General features: G+C 46.9%; 1 protein-coding gene across 1 annotated transcript in view; it reads right to left on the bottom strand.

Annotated features, from left to right (window-relative positions):
- cacng2a (calcium channel, voltage-dependent, gamma subunit 2a) overlaps positions 1-19,799 on the bottom strand; it is a gene marked incomplete at both ends in the record, with an annotated part of 48,608 nt that overhangs the window by 6,690 nt on the left and 22,119 nt on the right. The window contains one exon of the mRNA XM_080009257.1: positions 5,427-5,510. Coding sequence (XP_079865383.1) covers positions 5,427-5,510 — 84 coding nt within the window. The remainder of the gene's footprint in view (positions 1-5,426; positions 5,511-19,799) is intronic.

The following is a 19,799-nucleotide window of genomic DNA, read 5'->3' as shown; positions in this document are numbered from 1 at the left end:
ACTTCATTTCTGCAAAGGAATTTAAGTTAGGCCGACTGTGGCCTCTTCATTGCCCTAAAGTGTGTCCTGGTTGGGGTGGTATAGTGGTGAAAAGTAGTACAATTTTGTACTTTTACTCAAATTATTTTCTAACAAAGTATTTTCTAACAAAGTGTTGCACTTGGCTATTTTTTAATTTTAATACGAGTAGGTTATATACATATGAACTGCAGTTTGGTCATGTAACTCAATAATTCAAAGTAATTCGAATATTTTGATTTAGTCCAAAGTAAACTGGGATAGGATCATTGCTCCCATCGCAGGAATAAGAGGGTGAGGAAAATTGACGAATGAAGAAACGATGAATAATGCACAATCCAAGGAACCCAAACACCAGAAAGAAAGTTTGCCTGAGCGCAGCACGCCGTCGTCCCTTGAGCCGCAGGGCCCAAAAGTCCGACGCTGTAAATTCGCCTCATAATAAAAAACCGCTGGCCCGGTTACAGAGGAGAAAAAAACGGCGTCTGCCGGGCGGTTACCTGTTCACGCCGTACAAGACGAGCTCTGATCTCCTTCTGCAGCGAATATCAAAGAGTAAATCAGGGGGAAAAAAGCCTCCTGTCGTTTTCATGAAATGTGTTGCATCTCTGAAATACAATCCTTTGGCTTTTATATGTGATCTAGAAATAGCACAGGCATCACAGAACCAAATTCAATTCAGCAGGAGATTGAACTACTGAGGCCAGCTATTACACTTGTTTTTATACTTGTATATAGCTTTACACTCAGTAGTCACTATATTCAGTACACCTTTCTAGTGCTGGGTACTTGTCCCAATAATAGCCGGAATTCTTCATGGCATGGATTCAACAAGGTGCAGGAAACATTCCATGTTGGCGTGATGGCATCTGACAGTTGTTGCAGATTTGTCGGCTGCACATTCACTCTCTCCCGTTCCACAACATTCCAAAGGTGGCCCATTGGACGGCGATCTGGCGAATGCACCAAACTCCTTTTCGCGTTGTTGGAAGACAGTGGCCATAAAGGGATGCACATGGTCAGCAACAATGCTCTGCAAAGCAGATACTGGCATTTAAACCGTGCCCGATTGGTATTAAGCAGCCTAATGTGTGCCAAGAAAACATTCCCCACACCATAATACCACCACCAGCAGCAGCCTGAACCGTTGATACAAGGCAGGATGCCAAATTCTGACTCTACCATCTGCACGTTTCAGCAGAAATAGAGATTTGTCGGACCAGGCGACGTTTTTCGAAATCTTCCGCCGTCCAGTTTCGGTGCCCGTACCCACTGTAGTCTCACTTTCCTATTCGAAGCTTCAGGAGTTGAACCTCTAGGGTGTGGTTCCTCTTCATCCACTCCAATGTTCCACGTGTCGAGCGTTCAGAGATGCTCTTCTGCTCTTCACCAACGCTGGAACGCTTGGTTGTTTGAGTCACTGTCGCCTTCCTGTCGGCTTTAACCGGTCTGATCACCATCTCTAGCGAGGCATTTTGTCCAAAGAGCTGCAGTTCACTGGAGGGTTTTTGGTTTTTCACAGCTTCTAAATTCTAGAGAGAGTATTCTTGTGTGTGAAAGTCAGGATATCAGCGGTTTGGAAGATGCTCAAACCACCCCTGTGTCTGGCACCAACAATCGTCCCACGGTCACTGGGATCACTGGGATCACATTTCTTCCCCGTTCTGGTGTTGACTGAACCTCCTTGAGCAACTCAACCTCTTGACCAGGTCGGCTGCTTTTATGCGTTTTATTGCGTTGCTGCCACATGATTGACTGAATGAAATATAATATAAATATGCATTAACGAGAAGGTGGACAGGTATACCCAACAAAGTGGCCACTGAGTGTATACAGCACATGGTTCTGTACCATTTTCCACCTCAGCTTTGTATGGAGCTCATGTTTCCTATCTTGGCTTTTAGTTGGAAAACAGCATATAAACATATTCTTACAATTTAAGAATAATAATCACTTTCATTTTCGTGGAAGTTGAGACGACTTTGTTGGGCTCACATCCACAGAATGCAATATAGCGAGTCACAGTATTGTTTGCTGTTTGTCCCAAAATCAACAATGTCCTGACGCTCAGTGTCCTTGGAACAGCAGAACAGAGGAACGGATCCGGTAAGGAGATGCTTTGTGCGAAATGAAATTTTATTTTTATATTATCGGCCCAATATTACGGCTTGTCCTGTCTGTTCTCACCTTATTGTGAGGAAACACACCGTCTCCGGTGTGTTTCACAAGTCTCTGTATTTCTCGTTAACAAGAAATAAAGTTGGAGCCTGCACCTTGTGTGTGTGTGTGTGTGTGTGTGTGTGTGTGTTTTATCATCCCGTCGATGGATTTGTTGCATTCCCGCTATGACATCTCAAGCGAAGTGAAATAGCTTCTGAAGCAAGGACTATCAGGCGTTGCATCTCAAAGTTAACAGATTACCATCATCCTTGTCAACCGGTGTTAACACATTAGGTGCCTGCGGACGACCCCTCTGGCGGCGACGCCCAGATTACATGATTATACGATTATGGAATCCCTCCCTACCCCACTCACCCCCCCTCACCCTGACCAGTGGGATCCAGCCTGGCACCAGAGCGTCCACGCTGTACCAGCCAGACAGAGACCTCCGCCCCTGCCCTGCCCCTGCCCCAGCCGTGCTGCCCTAAAAGCCCCTGCGTGTCCTTCCCCAGACCCATTGATTTTATCGGGCCATGCCATAGCCAGTTCAGGCTGGCGTCCAGTCTGCAGTGAAGCCCCGGGGAAACACATAGACACACACACACACACACACACACACACACACACACACACACACAGAACTGGAATCCTACGACGGTTCCACGTCTGAACTTGTGTCAGAGATTAAATAGATCCCCGACCCCCACACACACTAGTCATGGATGCTATACCCCAAGATTGTTAACTGTGATATTGTTGACATTTTTTCACATTGAGATAAACCACAGAAAATGGTTTCAGTTATTTCAATTCCATTGAAAAAAAAAAAAATGAACTAAAGAATTCTTTAATTCTATTTTAATCCGTTTAAGTGATTATCAGGCAATTATTCAAGCATCACCTCTTTTAGTCGGGGGTCTTGACAGAGCTGGTTTCTTCCTTATACATGACTACAAATCTCTTATTTAAATAATTATATATACAAATAAACTACTCCAATAGAAACTTCTGTTAAAAATCAATACACACACACCGGAACAGACGCATTCACACACACACACACACATATACACACACACACACACAGACACAATTCCTACAGTAGGTTTTGGTGAACCGATGTTTTTTTACTTCCCAGTGTATTAGCCGCTTGCATGGGCGTATTCCTCCCCTCTTGCTTCTCTCTTGGTTGCTTAGCGCCCAATAGAGCAGTGGATGATGGGAGCTCCAACACGGCATGATCTAAAAACCCACTGGCGCTTTAGTGTGCCTCAGCTGGCTTATATAACCCTGTGTGGATGTGTGAACCGCCCTGCTATTGGGGGAGCTGAGAGCGGAGACACCAGAGAGAAGCTGCCTGCCACTGATACGGGGTGCAGTGTGGGCACCGGAACGCCGCATCAACGTGGCTCCACCGTACCACTGCCTACTTTTTAAAGCGAGCGTAGTTAAAGTTAAATTATGCACATTGTGGTTTAATTATTACACATGATACCATGACCCGCCCGTGAAAAGCAGGGCAGAGTTCCTCCTTTTTTTTTTTTTCCCCTGCCATACGATGACATCGTCATCGTGGATGACGTCGTCATTTTGAGCGTGAGTTCCCTCTCTGTGATGTCACTCTGTGCAGCCTTTCACCTGAAGCGACATGGCATCGCTGCCGTTGCGTAACGCTTGGCCCTTCCCTTCGCGGCATGCAGATTCCCTCCGCCTGCGTCGCGCCTCCAGAGGCGCAGCGAAACGCCTCGCGACGGAAAGCACGATGGGGGCCCGTGCCATGAAATGCGGAAATGGTCGGAGACCTACATTTCCAGCTGTAACACACGCTCTCACACACCTGCCCTCCACCGTGACCTCAGCTGATCTCTCAGCTTACTTATGCGCTGCACAATAGATACTGCATGACTCAAGCCCAAACTGTACAGGTGAGGTGTTAAAAGAGACGGAGCAAGAAAGGGAATGATAGAGAGAGAGAGAGAGAGAGAGAGAGAGAGAGAGAGAGAGAGAGAGAGAGGCCTGACCTATATAAGAAGGAGGTTGAAATATTTATGGATGTGAGTGTCCTAATTGGCAGGCCACTGGGAGCACTGCAGCCTTCTCTTCCAATCAAACTCTGGGACGGCTCACACACACCGACACGCCGAGCCGCCGCTGCCACCGCGGCCTCTCCGCCAACGCGACCCTGTCAGGCTGGGCCAGGGAGACGCCTCGTTAGGGGCGATCTGCCCTTCGTTAAGGCCCTGGCATCGTTAGAATCATTACCCCGGCTGTTATCCTAACCACTCTCCCTGGCACACGGACTCCCGGGTCGAACGCGCACCCGAGCCTAATTGGCCGGGCTTCATCGCCGACGCCGCTTCGCCGGGAGGGCTTCGTTTATAGCGTCCGTCCTGAAGGCGTCAGAGGGATGGACGCGTTCCCGTTCCTACTTTCAAACCGCGGGGGGGGGGGGGGGGGGGGGGTTTCTCTCGCTTTAAGAGGGACTGGAGATACGGGTCTGTGTTCATACAACATGACAGGTCGGCTCGTGCTCACGTGCCATCCTCGAAATCGATTATGCCGAAGACGAGGGTGCTTTAATTGGTGGAACAAAAACGGGAAGTCCTGAGTGATGTTATTAGCGCATTCTATTAATACTGTATTCAAGAGGCAATATATGATCATTTAATCACTGCTCTTGGGTTTAATACTGTAACTGAGTTTATACACAACTGGCTTTGACCAATTCCATGAATATATAAGAAAAGGAACATCACAGTTCAGTAGTTACACAGCTGTTACTCTAGAAACATCTTCAGATATCAATAAGATATCAATATCTTAATATCTTCCCACTTGCTTACAGTCATTGTTGTGACTTTTCGGATTAGCGGGGAGGCCGGTTTGATACTCTGTCTTCGCCTCTCTCGCACAGAGGGAGACAGAGCAGAAATCAATGGGCTGTGTTTACAGTGTGCACGGTGCACGGTAACACCGCCCGCTATGTTACACAAAGCCAAGCAGTAAAAACAGACAGGCTGCTTGGCAGGGCCGAGCTCTCCTAAAATCAGGGTTCAACATAAGAGACGGCGGGGACACAGACGCGGGCCAAGCAGTGTCGAGAGGGGCTGCGATCCGGACGATCAAGAAACCCCCCCCCCCCCCCCCAAAAAGCCGACGAACGGATGCAAGGTTCGCGCTTTTAAACGAGATTGATTTATAAGCCGCAGCGGACCGACCCGGACGGAAAAATAAAAAGGTGTACTCACGTAAAAAGTATTCAGAGGGGTCCGCTTCGTAGTCTGTGTCTTCAGGAAAGTGGTCTATCTGTTTACACATCCCTTTGAAGTTTCCTGTTAGGAAAACAGAAAAGAAAACAAGAAGTAACAGTTTAAAAAAACAGCCCACTGCACAAAGCCAGTCAGTGCTAAACTACTACTAAGGCATGACAGCGGGGAACACATAATGATGGACCTGGGAAAGGAAGAGCAGCCCGCCATCCCACTGTGGTGAGTTACAATAACAACGATAGCAACAACTGACCAGGCTGGCCCTGGCCTGGTTTGGCCCTGGCCCTGGCCCTGGCTGTGGCACGGTGCCGGCCTTGCGGGCTGAGGGACTCTCTGCACCAGTCTTTTCCAGCAGCAGGTGCTGCTTGGCTTGTAAACTAGAACAGCTGCTTCAGAGCTGGAGCCGCTCCAACGGCTGCACGGCGGGAGCTCGTCTTCCAGCGCTGCTTCATTTGGCCGAGACCTCGCTGTCCAACAAGCACAACCGCCGCAATCCCCACTCTCCTCTGGTCACATGACAGAGATGGAGGAAGCGCCCCGCCACCCATCATTATGCCCCCCACCCCCCCTTGCATCGAGACCCCAGATGCCCCCGGGGGGGGGGGCGACGGAAACCGGGACCAGATCAGCATTTCATTAGCCTCGTCTCTTCTTCTGCGGTGCCGCTAATGAGGTGAACAGGTGTTTGTTGCTGTGGCGCCAGGTGTTGCATCGGAGGTTTTTGGAGGGTGATTCAGGATGGAATGGATGGAGTTTGGGCGTCATGCTGGGACGGCGGAAACCCCTGCGCCCCCCAGCCGCCGCCCACTCTGAATGAAGGAAGAGACATCATAGAGAGAGAGCCTGCAACTCCCCCCGTGTGTGAGTGCGGGGTTTGCGTTGGGCTGGCAACGGTCGCAGTCTGCTAAAGGACAGCTTGCAGGAGATATTAGCTCAATGTAGATCAAGGGGGGTGGGGTGGGGTAGGGTAGGGTAAGGGGTTGTTTTGATCCAGAGAACTGGACGGTGGACAGGAACACAGTGTGAAGGGGGTGAGTGTGGGAACCTCAGCATGAAATACCCACTAATCCTTAGTGGACACGGTCCAAAGCTTTGACAACTATGGGTGTATACATTTGCATGTGCGTGTGCGTGTGCATATGCGTGTGCGTGTGCGTGTGCGTGTGTGTGTCTCTGTGTATATGTGAGTGTGTGCGCGCGTGTGTGTGTGTGTGTTCACTTCCTCCGATTTCTCCCACATTTCTCAGTTCCGGCCCCAAACGAAAAAAAACAGAAAACATGTATTGATTTCGATCAACAAGCTCAATGTTCTGTGGCAATTACGGGAGAAACAGAGAGAGAAAGGAGAAAACGAGCGAGAGAAAAGGGGGAAGAGCGAGAGAGAGAGAGAGATAGAGAGAGAGAGCAAGAGAGAGAATAAAAGAGAGTGAGAGGTTGACGTGATGTGAGAGGGGTGGCAGAAAGTCAAACTGTGACAATGTGGAGAATAAGATATTTGTGTGTGTGTGTGTGTGTGTGTGTGTGTGTGTGTGTGTTTGCTTATGAGCGAGAGAGGAAAAGTGGAGAGAGAGCGTGAGGCTTGGCTGGGAGGTGGATTATGTTAAGTGCGAGGGCCACAGCGTTCGGTTGCTTCAGCAACGTCTGACCTTGAAAAAGCTGGCCTGCAACTGGCCCCTCACTGTCTCAACTTTCGACGTGGTGCATTTCCGCCTTGCAACACAAACTTTCTCTTTCAAAGCGGCCCACGGAAGGCCAGAGCCAGACGCGATGCAGTTTCCCCCCCTGACCGGCCGTACGCCCCCGCAGTATACAGTATGCATGCGAAGCCACGAATCATTTATTTACCAACCGCTCCAACGGATCTGACTCGCCATGGTGCACGAGAGGCACATCGGCTTTCACGGTATGAGATGGTAATGGGATCCAAACCAAGCTCGCTGGTGTTTATCTGTGACTAGTTTCCTTGCACACAGTGCTATGTTGGGTACAGCATCCTCGGTTTGTGGCGACTCGTAACAGTATCTGTGGAGAGTGGCCTTTCGGGGCTGGGGATGGGGGCGGAGTGGAGGGGCACTCCAATTAGTGTGTTGAAAGATTAATGTGATACTTTACCGCTCTAAACGGTTTCTTTTCTTGTAAGACATGTAGGCTCACTGGGCAGGTAAATGTTTTATAATGGCGTCTTCATTACAAGGGACCTCGCCGCGAGAGTGCCCTCGCACAGACATGACGACAGAAACCTTGGCAGGTCGAGCCGCGGCCGGACGGGGGGGGGAAGTGGAAACGCCCGGGGTTCAGCGCCTCCGGCGTATTTGAAGGAACGCCTTTATTGACGAAGCACCGCTCTCGGTTTGGGAACACGGAGCAGCTTTAAAAGTGCTGTGAGGCGGTACAGTGGGCCCTGCGCGGTCACCCGGCACATAACCACATGAGTGGGCCGCAGTATAAATCAGGCACTAATCATTTACTGAGCCGCTGCTTTCATCTTAAAGGGAGGGAGAGCACCTCCTCACCTAGCTACCCCACCACCCCAACGTCCCCCCCCCCGGGGCCCCTAGTGCTGATTGGGTAAGGTGCTGGCGTTGACAGGGAGGGGGGTTGAGTCCCAGGACCTACTCAATCACCCCAATCACCACTGGCCAACATGCCCCCTCTGGAGGCGATGAGCTATGGTTTAACCCCAACAGCCCCCTGCATCGCCCCCTGTCCCCCACAGCTATAAAGCACCTCATTCCCCTCCCTCAGCCTGGTTAGACGGAGAACGGCTCAGGATTGGAAAGGGTGAAGCGGAAGTGAGTAGGTGTGGAGGTAGATTTACAGCTGGACGTCTGGACTCTCATTGGAAAGATTGTCTAACCACTCTGCAGCGGCCGGACGCCATTATTATTCCTTTCCTCTGGGTCCACACCTGTCAAGCTAACATGGCTACTGCCGTTGGAACCGGTACTTTAACCCAAGCCTTATTTCGTCATTGATCATGGGGAGTGAATTGCCATGCGAAGGGGCAATCGTGACCACGCTTGCGGCAGTAGAGTTTGCGGCTTTACTTATTCTATCAAGAATCAGGATCAATTGAAAAGATTCTGATGCCAATCACTCAAGCTGACCCCCGATGATTGAGAAATAAGGATTAGGTTGAAGAAATTTGGAGTTTCCAATAAATAAAAGAGTGCGGATTGGACATTGGAGGGTGGTCCAGGAAGCTCCTGGAACACCCTGGTCCTTGATTATCTCCTGGTTATCTCGTCCCCATCCGATTTTGTGATATTTTTTATGCAAATAATTTAAGATTTAATATAACATCATGACCAAAAATTATTTTGAAATTATGTACAATTATGTAAAATCATAATAATAATATTTTCCTTGTTTTCAGTGCTCACATATATTATATACTGTATACAGGCAAGCAGGAAAGAGTGTGATCCCACCTGAGAAGTGGTCGTCAACACGCCCACTGGCTCACTTCAAATTGTGTGCTTTCAGGGATGTGTGTGTGTGTAGGTGTATGCGTGTGTGTGTGTGTCTGGGTGTAGGGCTGGTGCTTCCTATAGGAGACTACGCTGCACGTCCCCGTGCCTCTCTGTCACCTTATTGAATGAAACAAAAAGCACCATGCATGATGGGGGGATGCCCATCAGTCATTCTCTTAACATGCCGACGTGCCAACAGAGTGCCAAATGTGCAGTACACTCAAGGGTCCCGGTTTGGGGTTTTCAACATGTGTCATGCTAATTATACTGTATAACAAACACACACAGACTTAAACATGCTCTCTCTCACTGAATACAATCCCATCCTTTTCTTCTAGACTTTCTACTCCCTTCTCTCCTCCACACAGGTTCCAGGTAGAATATAGTTGAATTGAGTGTGGAATTCTTGAATCTCTGCACAGTTCCTATTCAAACGCAGACAGAGATTACTGGAGGATTATTGGAGATAATTGCCAGCGTTTAATTATCATCCCCCTAAAGAATTTTCTCCAACTCATTTGAAATCTGCTATTATTGCCCTTGTTACAGTACGAACTGTTGCTGTCACACTCACACTGTTACCATGCCTCAGATGTTATGGTGCATCCTCGGAAGTGTGCATGTGTGTCCGCACACATGCGGACACACATGCACACATAATACACACACAAGTGCGCATATTCAGCGCATGTAGGAGTAACGTAGCACCGAGGGGAATTCCCCTGTCCCACCTTCCCCCCTCCCTCAATATGGCTCAGATTCCAAATGCGCTCAAATCTTCTCTGCAGATGAAGGGAACACTACTTTAGACTGGAGAGGCAGTCCATCCATATGGCACCAGGGAGTTGGACTGATATCCTGGCCAGGCTGCCACACACACACACACACACACACACACACACACACACACACACACACACACACACACACAGACACACACACACAAATACAAAAGGGCCCCCCCATCCCCCACAGGCAACGGAGCCTCCTCTGCCACTGACATGGAGACAGACAGCGACAGAGGGTTGCTGAGATGCAAAAACACAGAGAAGGTGTACGAATGGTGAGAGGGAGGAGGTGGGGGTTGGAGGGGTCAGAGGGCCTTCAGAACCGGAGTGGGTGGTGATGTTCAAAAGGGATGAATGTAGAGAGCGAGAGAGAGAGAGAGAGAGAGAGAGAGAAAGAAGCAGAGGCAGAGATAGAGAGAGATAGGAAGCGAGAGGATGCAGATTCGAGCCTGAGTGCCTACTTCTGATGTGCCGGTGGGCGGAATTCTCAAAAAACTCGGCGACCGCCGAGTGCGTCAGCGGCAGGAGATCCACCCCCTCTCCCCACCACTCCCCACCTCCACTTCCACCTCAGATACTACTGGAGCCGTTGCCATGTGGACGCCAGAACCAATCCAGAAATGGTACAAGTACAGTCCTTTGGTGGTTTCCTGGATATTAAGTACGAAGGTTAAAAAACTTGCTTTGTTCAATGAATTTGTTAGCTGGACAGAGTCACTTCCGAATACAGCATTAACAGCAAAGTATTACAGTCAATAGTTTGTTCATGCAGTTATGTATGTGCATTTTGTAAAATTGGTATCAGGCCTGTGGTCGCATCGTGTAGGTTAAAATCCTAATTTTAAAGTTAGAGATTTGAACAGCCTGCATGTTACTGGGCAGGTAAAAGCCCCATCTGGGTTTAAGGTCTGATTTACTGGGTTTCTGCAGAAATTGTTGAATTAAGGCAATTGCATATTAATCAAAGGTTAATGTCCCCTTGCCCGACATGTGATAAAAAGTATGGTGTGTGTATGTGTGTGTGTTTATGTGTGTGTGTGTGTGTGTGTGTGTGTGTGTGTGTGTGTGTGTGTGTGTGTGTGTGTGTGTGTGTGTCTGTGTGTCTGTTTGTGTGTGTGTGTGATTGTGTGAGAGAGAGAGATAGAGACAGAGAGAAAGCAGCTCACCTACCAGTCTTCCTCAGACTGTATATGTGTTTCGGTGAGAGAAACTGTATGTCAGATCGTGCAATTGAAAGTGAAATAAAGAACATTTTACGGATGTCATGAGTTTCATTTCAAATCAAAATGTATTCCTTTGCTGTTGCTGTTGTTATGTTTACCAATGGTGCAAATGATTCATTTAATCTACATTGCCAGTCGTTGAAATGCAGGGTGAGCGTCAAATTTTATTACCCTGATAGTTAGTTTGATAATTAACAGCATTCATTTAATTGTTTAAACTATAAACGATAAATCTTACAAAAGTGGCGATATGTGGCGTTCCACATTTCATTATCCCTCCTGTCATTTATTTGTACATATTTTTCCAATGTATGATATAAAAAAAACATCGAAACTATTATTGAAATAAATCATCAAAAGGCACTGTATTATAATTTGGTTGTGCACTCATTAGTGTCAGACTTCCAATAAGATTTGTTTTACTAAAATGAGAAATAAAAAATATTTATCATCACAGTGGTAAGACTATTCTAGTAGCGTTTGAGACATTTATGGAAGGATTCATTTTGACAAAGCATTTTTCATATGTCAGTATATTATTAATATGGTTAATATTGAGAGTAACCATTATCCTAATTGGTGGCAAATATTAATTATGTTGGCGATCATAAATGATGTCAAGCGTCTTCTAAAAGATTCAGAGAAGCGTGAAAGCACTCCCGAAGTTCAGAACATTATCATACCTCCTCATAAGTTGGGCATCCGCAAAGTCCACATTTTGAAAGATCAGCAGGATCTGTACTGTAATGGGATGCCATGGAGTTATCTGGGGCCTATTAGGTACCTCGCTGCTACAGTTACAACGCAGCAGCCCTCAAACAAGCAGGGAGTTCTACAGTGATTCCCACACAGAGCCCGGTACGCTCGTGCCCTTGGAGGGCCGACGTTAAACCGCAAAGGCATCGGTGCACCGTAGAACGGGAGGGAGATAGATTACACACACAGGTCATTCTGGTGCTCGGGTGAACTCAAATAGTCTCCTTTGATCCGGTGTTACACGATAATGGCTTTCCCCAAACAAATGTGTTTGAGTGTGTGCGTATGTGTGTGTTTCCCTAATGGCTGAACAGATAAAGAGTTCACACATGTTACCCACTGACATCTCCCTCCTAATGAACAGCAGCTCTAACAGCAGGGGCAGGAGCCCTAATCACCCTATTCATCTTCATAGTCATACCTTATTCATCCCTATTATAACTATATACATCTTAATAACCCCGCCAAGGCAGGGAGGCCCTGTATGCTGCCACACACTCACACACACACACACACACACACACACACACACACACACACAAACACACACACACACAGACAAGCTAAGTGGATCTTATTGCAGGTGTAGCGAGGTGTGTCAGGCTGTGAAGACACACGCTGTGCACCAGTGCACGAGGAGCACGGTGTGCGAGTGTACCCAGGTGAATGTGGCAGCACCGCATGGGAAGCAAACGAGAATGCAGTGCAAAGGTAAATGGCGAGAGCGAGAATAGAAGCCTCGTGTCTCCGGCCGGATAAAGAAGCCATTCTGCGGCCGCGGCGAAAGTTGTCAGGTAGCGCTGTAGTGGCGGCTGTAGGCTTTGAAGAGAGACCGACTTGGGGATTTACCGAGGGTTCAGGGGCTTTTCATGGTGACTGACAGACATTAGACAGTCATTTGCCCCCCCGTGGCTAACACTCAAAATCCCTCCCAAATAAAGCAATTATTCTCTGCCCCTCAGCTGTGAAATGCCCACTGGTTCCAACAAGAAAATATGGTACGCGCATGCATCTAACTCTCTCTCGTTCTCGCTCTCTCTCATTCTCTCTCTCTCTCTGTCGGTTGTAAAACTCTGAGTTGGAGAGCCGGTGCCGTGGCCTGTGGCAGCGCTGTGTGGGCCTGTTTACTCATGTGATGATGTGTTGATGGAAGTAAGGTAGGAGGCGGAGAAGCAAAGACCATGAGTTCCAGCGCTGAAGAAATCCAGCACCTGCAGGGAGGCCAGACTCTCTTCATCAACTCCCTCTCTCCCCCTCCGGCTCCCTCGGCTCCTCTCTCTCCTCCGCTTCCCTGACTCTTTATTTATAGCCTATTGTTTTGTAACAAAGCTGTCTCACATCTTCTCAGACCGGCCTAACTCTCTCTTTGCGCTGGCCTTATGTATATGCACCGATCAGCCACAACATTGAAACCACTACTAATAACCACTAATATTGTTTAGCTCCACCTGCTGCCGCCAAAACAGCTTTGACCCGTGGAGGCATGGACTCCACAAGACCTCTGAATGTGTCCTGTGGTATCTGGCACCAAGACGTTAGCAGCAGATCCTTTAAGTCCTGGAAGTTGTAAGGAGGGGGCTCCATGGATCGGGCTTGTTGTTCCAGCACATCCCACAGATGCTTGATCAGATCGGACCCTAACCCCAGCCATCCACATGATGTAGAAGAAAACGTGATTCATCAGACCAGGCCACCTTCTTCCATTGCTCCATGGTCCAGTTCTGACGCTCACGTGCCCATTGTAGGCGCTTTTGGCGGTGGACAGGCGTCAGCATGGGCACTCTGACTGGTTTGCGGCTACGCAGTCCCATATGGAGCAAGTTTCGGTGCACAGTGTGTTCTGACACTTTTCTATCATAGCCACCATTAACTTTTTTGCTACAGCAGCTCTTCTGTGGGATCGGACCAGATGGGCTAGACTTCCCTCCCTACGCGCATCAATGAGCCCATGGACTCATGGGAGCACCCCACAACACCTGCCATTTTGGAGATGCTCTGACCCAGTCATCTAGCCATCACAATTTTGATCTGAGCGACTTCAAGTCGCTCAGATCCTTACGCTTGCCCATTTTTCCTGCTTCCAACACATCAACTTTAACAACTGACTGTTCACTTGCTGCCTAATATAGCCCACTCCTTGACAGGTGCCATTGGAAAGATGATCAATGTTATTCACTTCACCTGTCAGTGGTTTTAATGTTGTGGATGATCCGTCTATATTTTAATCTTTCTGTTTTCAATTGACTTTCTGCTTCCACTCCTTTGTGCTCGCTAAGGCCTGGTGAGGTGGGTGGATTTTTCTCCCATTTCTCTTACAGAGCTGAGAATGTGGTCGCACTGGGAGTATTGAGGTCATGGGCCACGGCAGTAGCCGCCATAGAGGGCGGGGAGGGTTTCACAGATCCAGGAACAGGGAGAGACAGTGACTCACTGCCGTCTAAGTAGAATGCGTCACTGTCTTCTGGTCAGATGGAGCAAAAGCTGCTGGGCTTCTCAGAAGAGGCCCTGGTCACTGGCACACATACGCCCAGGCATTCCCAGAACACAAGCCAAGGGAACGCCTCCCACGTACAACATCAACAACCACAGTGGCCGCTCACCTACACCGATGACAGTCATGTAATCAGCACCGCAGGAGGACAGACGCTTGTTTGCATCCATCGCTGATCCCATGGCTTATGGCAATTAGCATTAGCCTTTAAAGGCACAATTTACCTCTATAGGATAACAATCTTGTGTTGTGTTAGAATTGCAACAATGCAATGCAACAATGCAATCTATGGTGGTACACAATAGATTGTTTATGGCGATACTAGGAAAAACATCACAAATATACTGCTGGTATCCCAGTGGAGGTGAAACTTTTCTTTGGGTCACAGAAAGGAAAGAAAGAGAGAAAGAAAGAATCGACTGTTCCTTTGAATTCACCTTGACCCCCTATCGGTTTAAATAGCAAGCCGTTCTACCAGGGCTGGTTGCCAACTAAGCATTACGGCATTCTGCGGCCGTAGTGGACTATAGGTCTTCAGTTTTTTGGGGATTTGTCGATGACCATACCTGCAACTGCAGAGGGAAGATGTAATCATCAAAATTAAAATGGTGGATTGAGGATTGATTTGAATGACATCATGCATACAAGTGGGCCTTCCCCTCCATTGTGCTTGAACAGACACATCATAGGACCATTAGAGTCTTCTCAATGGGCCTGGGCCAACTCCTGTCTGACTGACCATTCTAAACCTAATCTGAAGACACTGGAGGAATACAGAAATCTTCCACCCAATCTTCAATCTTCAGCATTTACACTGTAAACACACGCACACACTAAAAAAATGTAATGCTACGATTCTCCCTTCTGCATGCTTTACAAATCAAACTCTGTATTCCTCTGTTGTCCAAAGGCCTATTTACACAATGCTCCCTCCGCCCAACCGAACGAGGTCTAAAGACGGTTTCTGTGTCATCCCAAAAGACTTACTCATAACACACACACGCACGCACGCACGCACGCACGCACGCACGCACGCACGCACGCACGCACGCACACACACACACACACACACACGCTCCACAGTAACTAAGGCTGGACTTGACTAAGCCTGGCAACAATGCACTCAATTTCCTAAACTGGCCCTCGCATTGTGTTACCTGCATGGTGGTGTGTTCACTACTATCCGTTGGTGATGGAGTGGTGATTGGAGGCGCTTATGTACTGTGATGAAAACCTAAACGATTTGACCCGTGACACTTCCTTATCTGATTTACATGTGAACCCTGGGAGTGAGCCGGCGGCATCAGCGCAAAAATGTGCACGGTCAGCGCAATGGGACAGTGGCGTAGCTCCATAAATTCCCCTCTTAAAAAAGCCGCCCATTGATCTCATGCACGTGCCGTACTCTTATTTAAATCCATTGGATTTCCGGCCCATCCCCCTCCCCATTAATAACATTTGGAACACTTGTGGGTGGATCTGGGTGAGGTGTGTACGGGTGGGGTACTTTTACGAGAAACGATCGCAAATCAAGGGCATTCAATTGGAGCTTTTTCACAGGATTGTAAAGATACAGGAGCTGGTTATGGGCAGTGACCCACTCAGACAGAGAACGAGAGAGAGAGAGAGAGAGAGCGAGAGCGAGAAAAAGAAAGATACATTTAAGAAATCATTTTCATATTTCTTGAAATTATTGACAGCAGATTCTATCAGGCAAGTGTAGAAACCAGTCATTTGTTTAGTATTGTGAGGATTGTAAATATAGATCAGTTTCCAGGCCTTCCTCCCCTCTCCCCAGTTCTTTTTATAGAATTGAACAGTTTCTTATGCCGCTCTTGTAGTCTCGCTGAAAGTACTGTTGTTCTCCCAAATGTAGTTAGCCACTCAGAGTTAATGATCCAACTAAAGGATAAGAGGTACCAGCAACAACCACATATAGACACACACAGGGGAACATTTTGTTATTATGGAACAAACTAATTATTTAGTGGAATTATATAATGAATTATTGGTGAAGTAAAAAAAAAAAAAAAGAAGAATAATAATAATTTTAGAATATAAATTCCTAATAGTAATATATATTTAAGTTAATATATAACAAATATAAAACATTACTTAGACCCTTAGACCTAGACCATATGAGGCAGGGCTGTTACCCCCCCCCCACACACACACACACACACACGAACACTGGGAGGTTACACCAGTGGGTAAGCTGGTCATTATAGATGTTGTTAGATAAAACTAACCCTCATTTTGCTGTCAACCCCTTACCCCCCCAACCAGCATCCTTTCAAGCACCCCCTTTGGGATTGGTTGGACGGCACTTTGAGCACCTCTGGATTATTATCCTCGTTGATACTGAAAACACTCTTTTAGCAGCAAATCCTTTGTGCCACGCCATTTATAGCACATTTGAACTGGAGTGAAGAGGGGCGAGAGACGGGTGAGAGAGGTAAAAAGACAGACGGAGTGAGTGAGAGGGAGAGAGAGAGCGAGAGAGAGAGAGAGCAGCACAGTGTAATACAGAGGGAGGATGAGTGGACCGAACAATATGCCCTACAAGTAGACACCTTGCTCCTTGTACACCCGCAGCGTCGCAGTGCTACGTGCCACACGAACGCAATCACATCGGCACCACTGTAATACAAGGAGAGGACACGACCACAACAATATGGTACAACAAGACACAGAGGCAGCAGAATCCCAATAAGGGTGTCTGGGAAAACACCGGAGGTACCACCATGCAACATATTCTGGACGGCCTTATACTGTGTGTTGTCAGGCCAATGTGGAAGATGCTTGTGGTTCTTTGTGGGGTTTAAGGGTTTTCTGCAGTCTGAACACAGCTCCCCTCACCGGGGGCCGTCTTACCTAAAACACACACACAAACAGGCACACACACAAACACACACACAGTCTGCTTGTTCCCACCTTAGATCTCTGCCACCAACAGTGTATCAGATTATCCCAATACTGCACACAGAGCCAAGCAATTAGGAGGCATGGACAATGGATGGACACAAGGCTGGTTGGTGGACCAGATGGATGGATGGATAGATGATGACTAGATGGATGAAAAGAGCTCTGTATTGATGAATAGATGGATTGGTGAATGAATGGATGGATGGATGGATAGGTGGACAATACTATAACTAGATGGATGAAAATATCTCTGTATTGATAAACCAATGGATATGTGTATGGATGAGTGGATGAGTGGATTATTTTCCAGAATTTCCTGCCGGGCGTGGTGATACTGGAAATTCATCCACCCATCCATCCATCCATCCATCCATCCATCCATCCACCCACCCATCCATCCATCCATCCATCCATCCACCCATCCATTGATGATTAATATAGTGTTATCCTATCTTAGTCTTATCTGACTTTTATCTTATTCTTATCTTATGGAAGCCATAGGATTTCAGGCCTCTTGATGACCTGAAATTGCAGCTTGGAACCCCAATTCAAACGTCCCCTCCTTTTTCCCCCATTTTTTCAAGGAGAAGGGGGTGGATTTTTCCAAGTTCCGATTTCAATGGAATCAGTTTTTGAAACACTAACAATTAGGAAACCGTGTTGAAATCTGCCTTGCTTGGGGGCTGCTAAAAAGACGAGGCTCTTTCCTGAGGTCTGAACGGAGTAAAGATCATTAGGGCATTATCATGCATAGCACTGTGAAACTACCCATCCATACATTAATCCTCACACGACCCATTTTTTTTATCCATTAAAGACATACATCCTGAATATTATAACCACAGTTTTTGAGTGGAGTTGTTAAAAGACATGCTTTGCATTCATCGCCGATAGTGTCATAAAAATAAATCCCCAACAAACCACATCCTCTAAATCTTGATCTGGCAATGAAGTAATTTGCTGCCAACACTCCTAGAAGCTGAGAACCGCATATTACGAATGATCATTTATGTGCTTCAGTGGTATTGTACTGTATTGTCAGGAAATTGAAATATTTTAATTATGTCATACACAATTTTGTAGTGTAAATCAGTAGATCTGGAAAAGATATGGAGGACAATGTCTTATGATATGAGGGCTGAAATGGTAAAAGCCGACATTACCATATTATTGCTTTATTACTGTATAGATCAATGCAATGAATCTCTTCCTCCTCTCTGGGACTTTTAAATTCCTAGAACAATTACAATATGTGATATAAAGTCATTTTGTGTGAACTGTGTTTCTTTTCAGCTCCGTTTCATTTATAATTCAGAGTCATTGTACTTGTGTGTATGAATATCCGCCAGTCGGGTTGTGACGTTTCCTCTGGTCATTCTGAACTCGCTGCTTCAGCCTCCTCCATCATATCGGTTTTTCATAGCAATGCTATTAATCCCACCCCCTACACTGGCCTCATCTCCATTTACTTTTTTAAACTTTCTCAAAAGCGTCTGGTAAAAGATCACTCCCACCACCACAGTGTCTGACTCTGTGTGTGTGTGTGTGTGTCTGTGTGTGTGTGTGTGTGTGTGTGTGTGTGTGTGTGTGTGTGTGTGTGTGTGTGTGTGTGTGTGTGTGTGTGTGTGTGTGTGTGTGTGAAAAAAGAGAAAGAGGAAACAGGAGAAAAAGGGTGTGCGAGAGAGGGAGAGAGAGAGAGAGAGAGAGGGAGAGGGAGAAAGAGAGAGGAAGCAACAGAGAGAGGAAGCAACAGAGAGAGGCGTTTCCTCAGGCAAATGAAGTACTTGTCATTTTGAGTGGAGTGAGAACTGGCAGATGGGGAACATACTACTTTTTTTTAAAGCAGGCTTTAAGTCTAGCTGTGGATTTTTATATATTTTTTGTGGACTTAAATGTTAAAGGACTTAAAAAAAACATTTGATGAAACTCCCGCCATGTGACATAATCCACACTAAAACGCTGGCAGTGCACATGCAACACCCAACCTCCATGCTAAACCCTCACAGGCTGGAACACACGAAGGCCAAATAGCGTTAGATAGTTAAGAAAATGGTCAAAACAACTAAAGAAACTAGTATTCATTACTAATGGACTACACAACTGAAATCGTTATTTCTTAAATGCTTTCAATGTTTGCAGACAATTTCTTAGAAAACAATGCTAAATAGATTATTCATATAATTCATATTCATATCGACATAGAGTAAATATAATTTAAAAAAAGAATAAATACTTTCAAATATAGATATACAGTGTATATGCATCCACTGCATACTGGGAGCACCCCACAACACCTGTCGTTTTGGAGATGCTCTGAACCAGTCATCAAGCCATTCCAATTTGGCCCTCATCAAAGTCGCTAGGATCCTTACACTTGCCCATTTTTCCTGCTTCCAACACATCAAATTCAAGAACTGACTGTTCACTTGCTGCCTAATATATCCCGGCTCTTGACAGGTGCCATTGGAATGAGATGATCAATGTTATTCATTTCACTTGTCAGTGGTTTTAATGTTGTGGCTCATTGGTGTACATGCAGGGTGTGGCTTTGGGGGGGCTTTCGCATGGGGCGAGGTGCACGGGATAGCCCCCATTGGTGTGTATTGGTTGCTTTGCGCAGGGTTTGCGGTGGGTCGAGACATCACGGAACTCAGAAAATTTGTTTGAACTGATGCCGCGTTCCATGGGAACTAGGA

This window comes from Zeus faber, assembly GCF_960531495.2.
Source record: "Zeus faber genome assembly, chromosome: 11".
Lineage (NCBI taxonomy): Eukaryota > Metazoa > Chordata > Actinopteri > Zeiformes > Zeidae > Zeus > Zeus faber.
The sequence above is the reverse complement of the archived record's forward strand: the minus strand, read 5'-3'. Positions and strand labels throughout refer to the sequence as shown.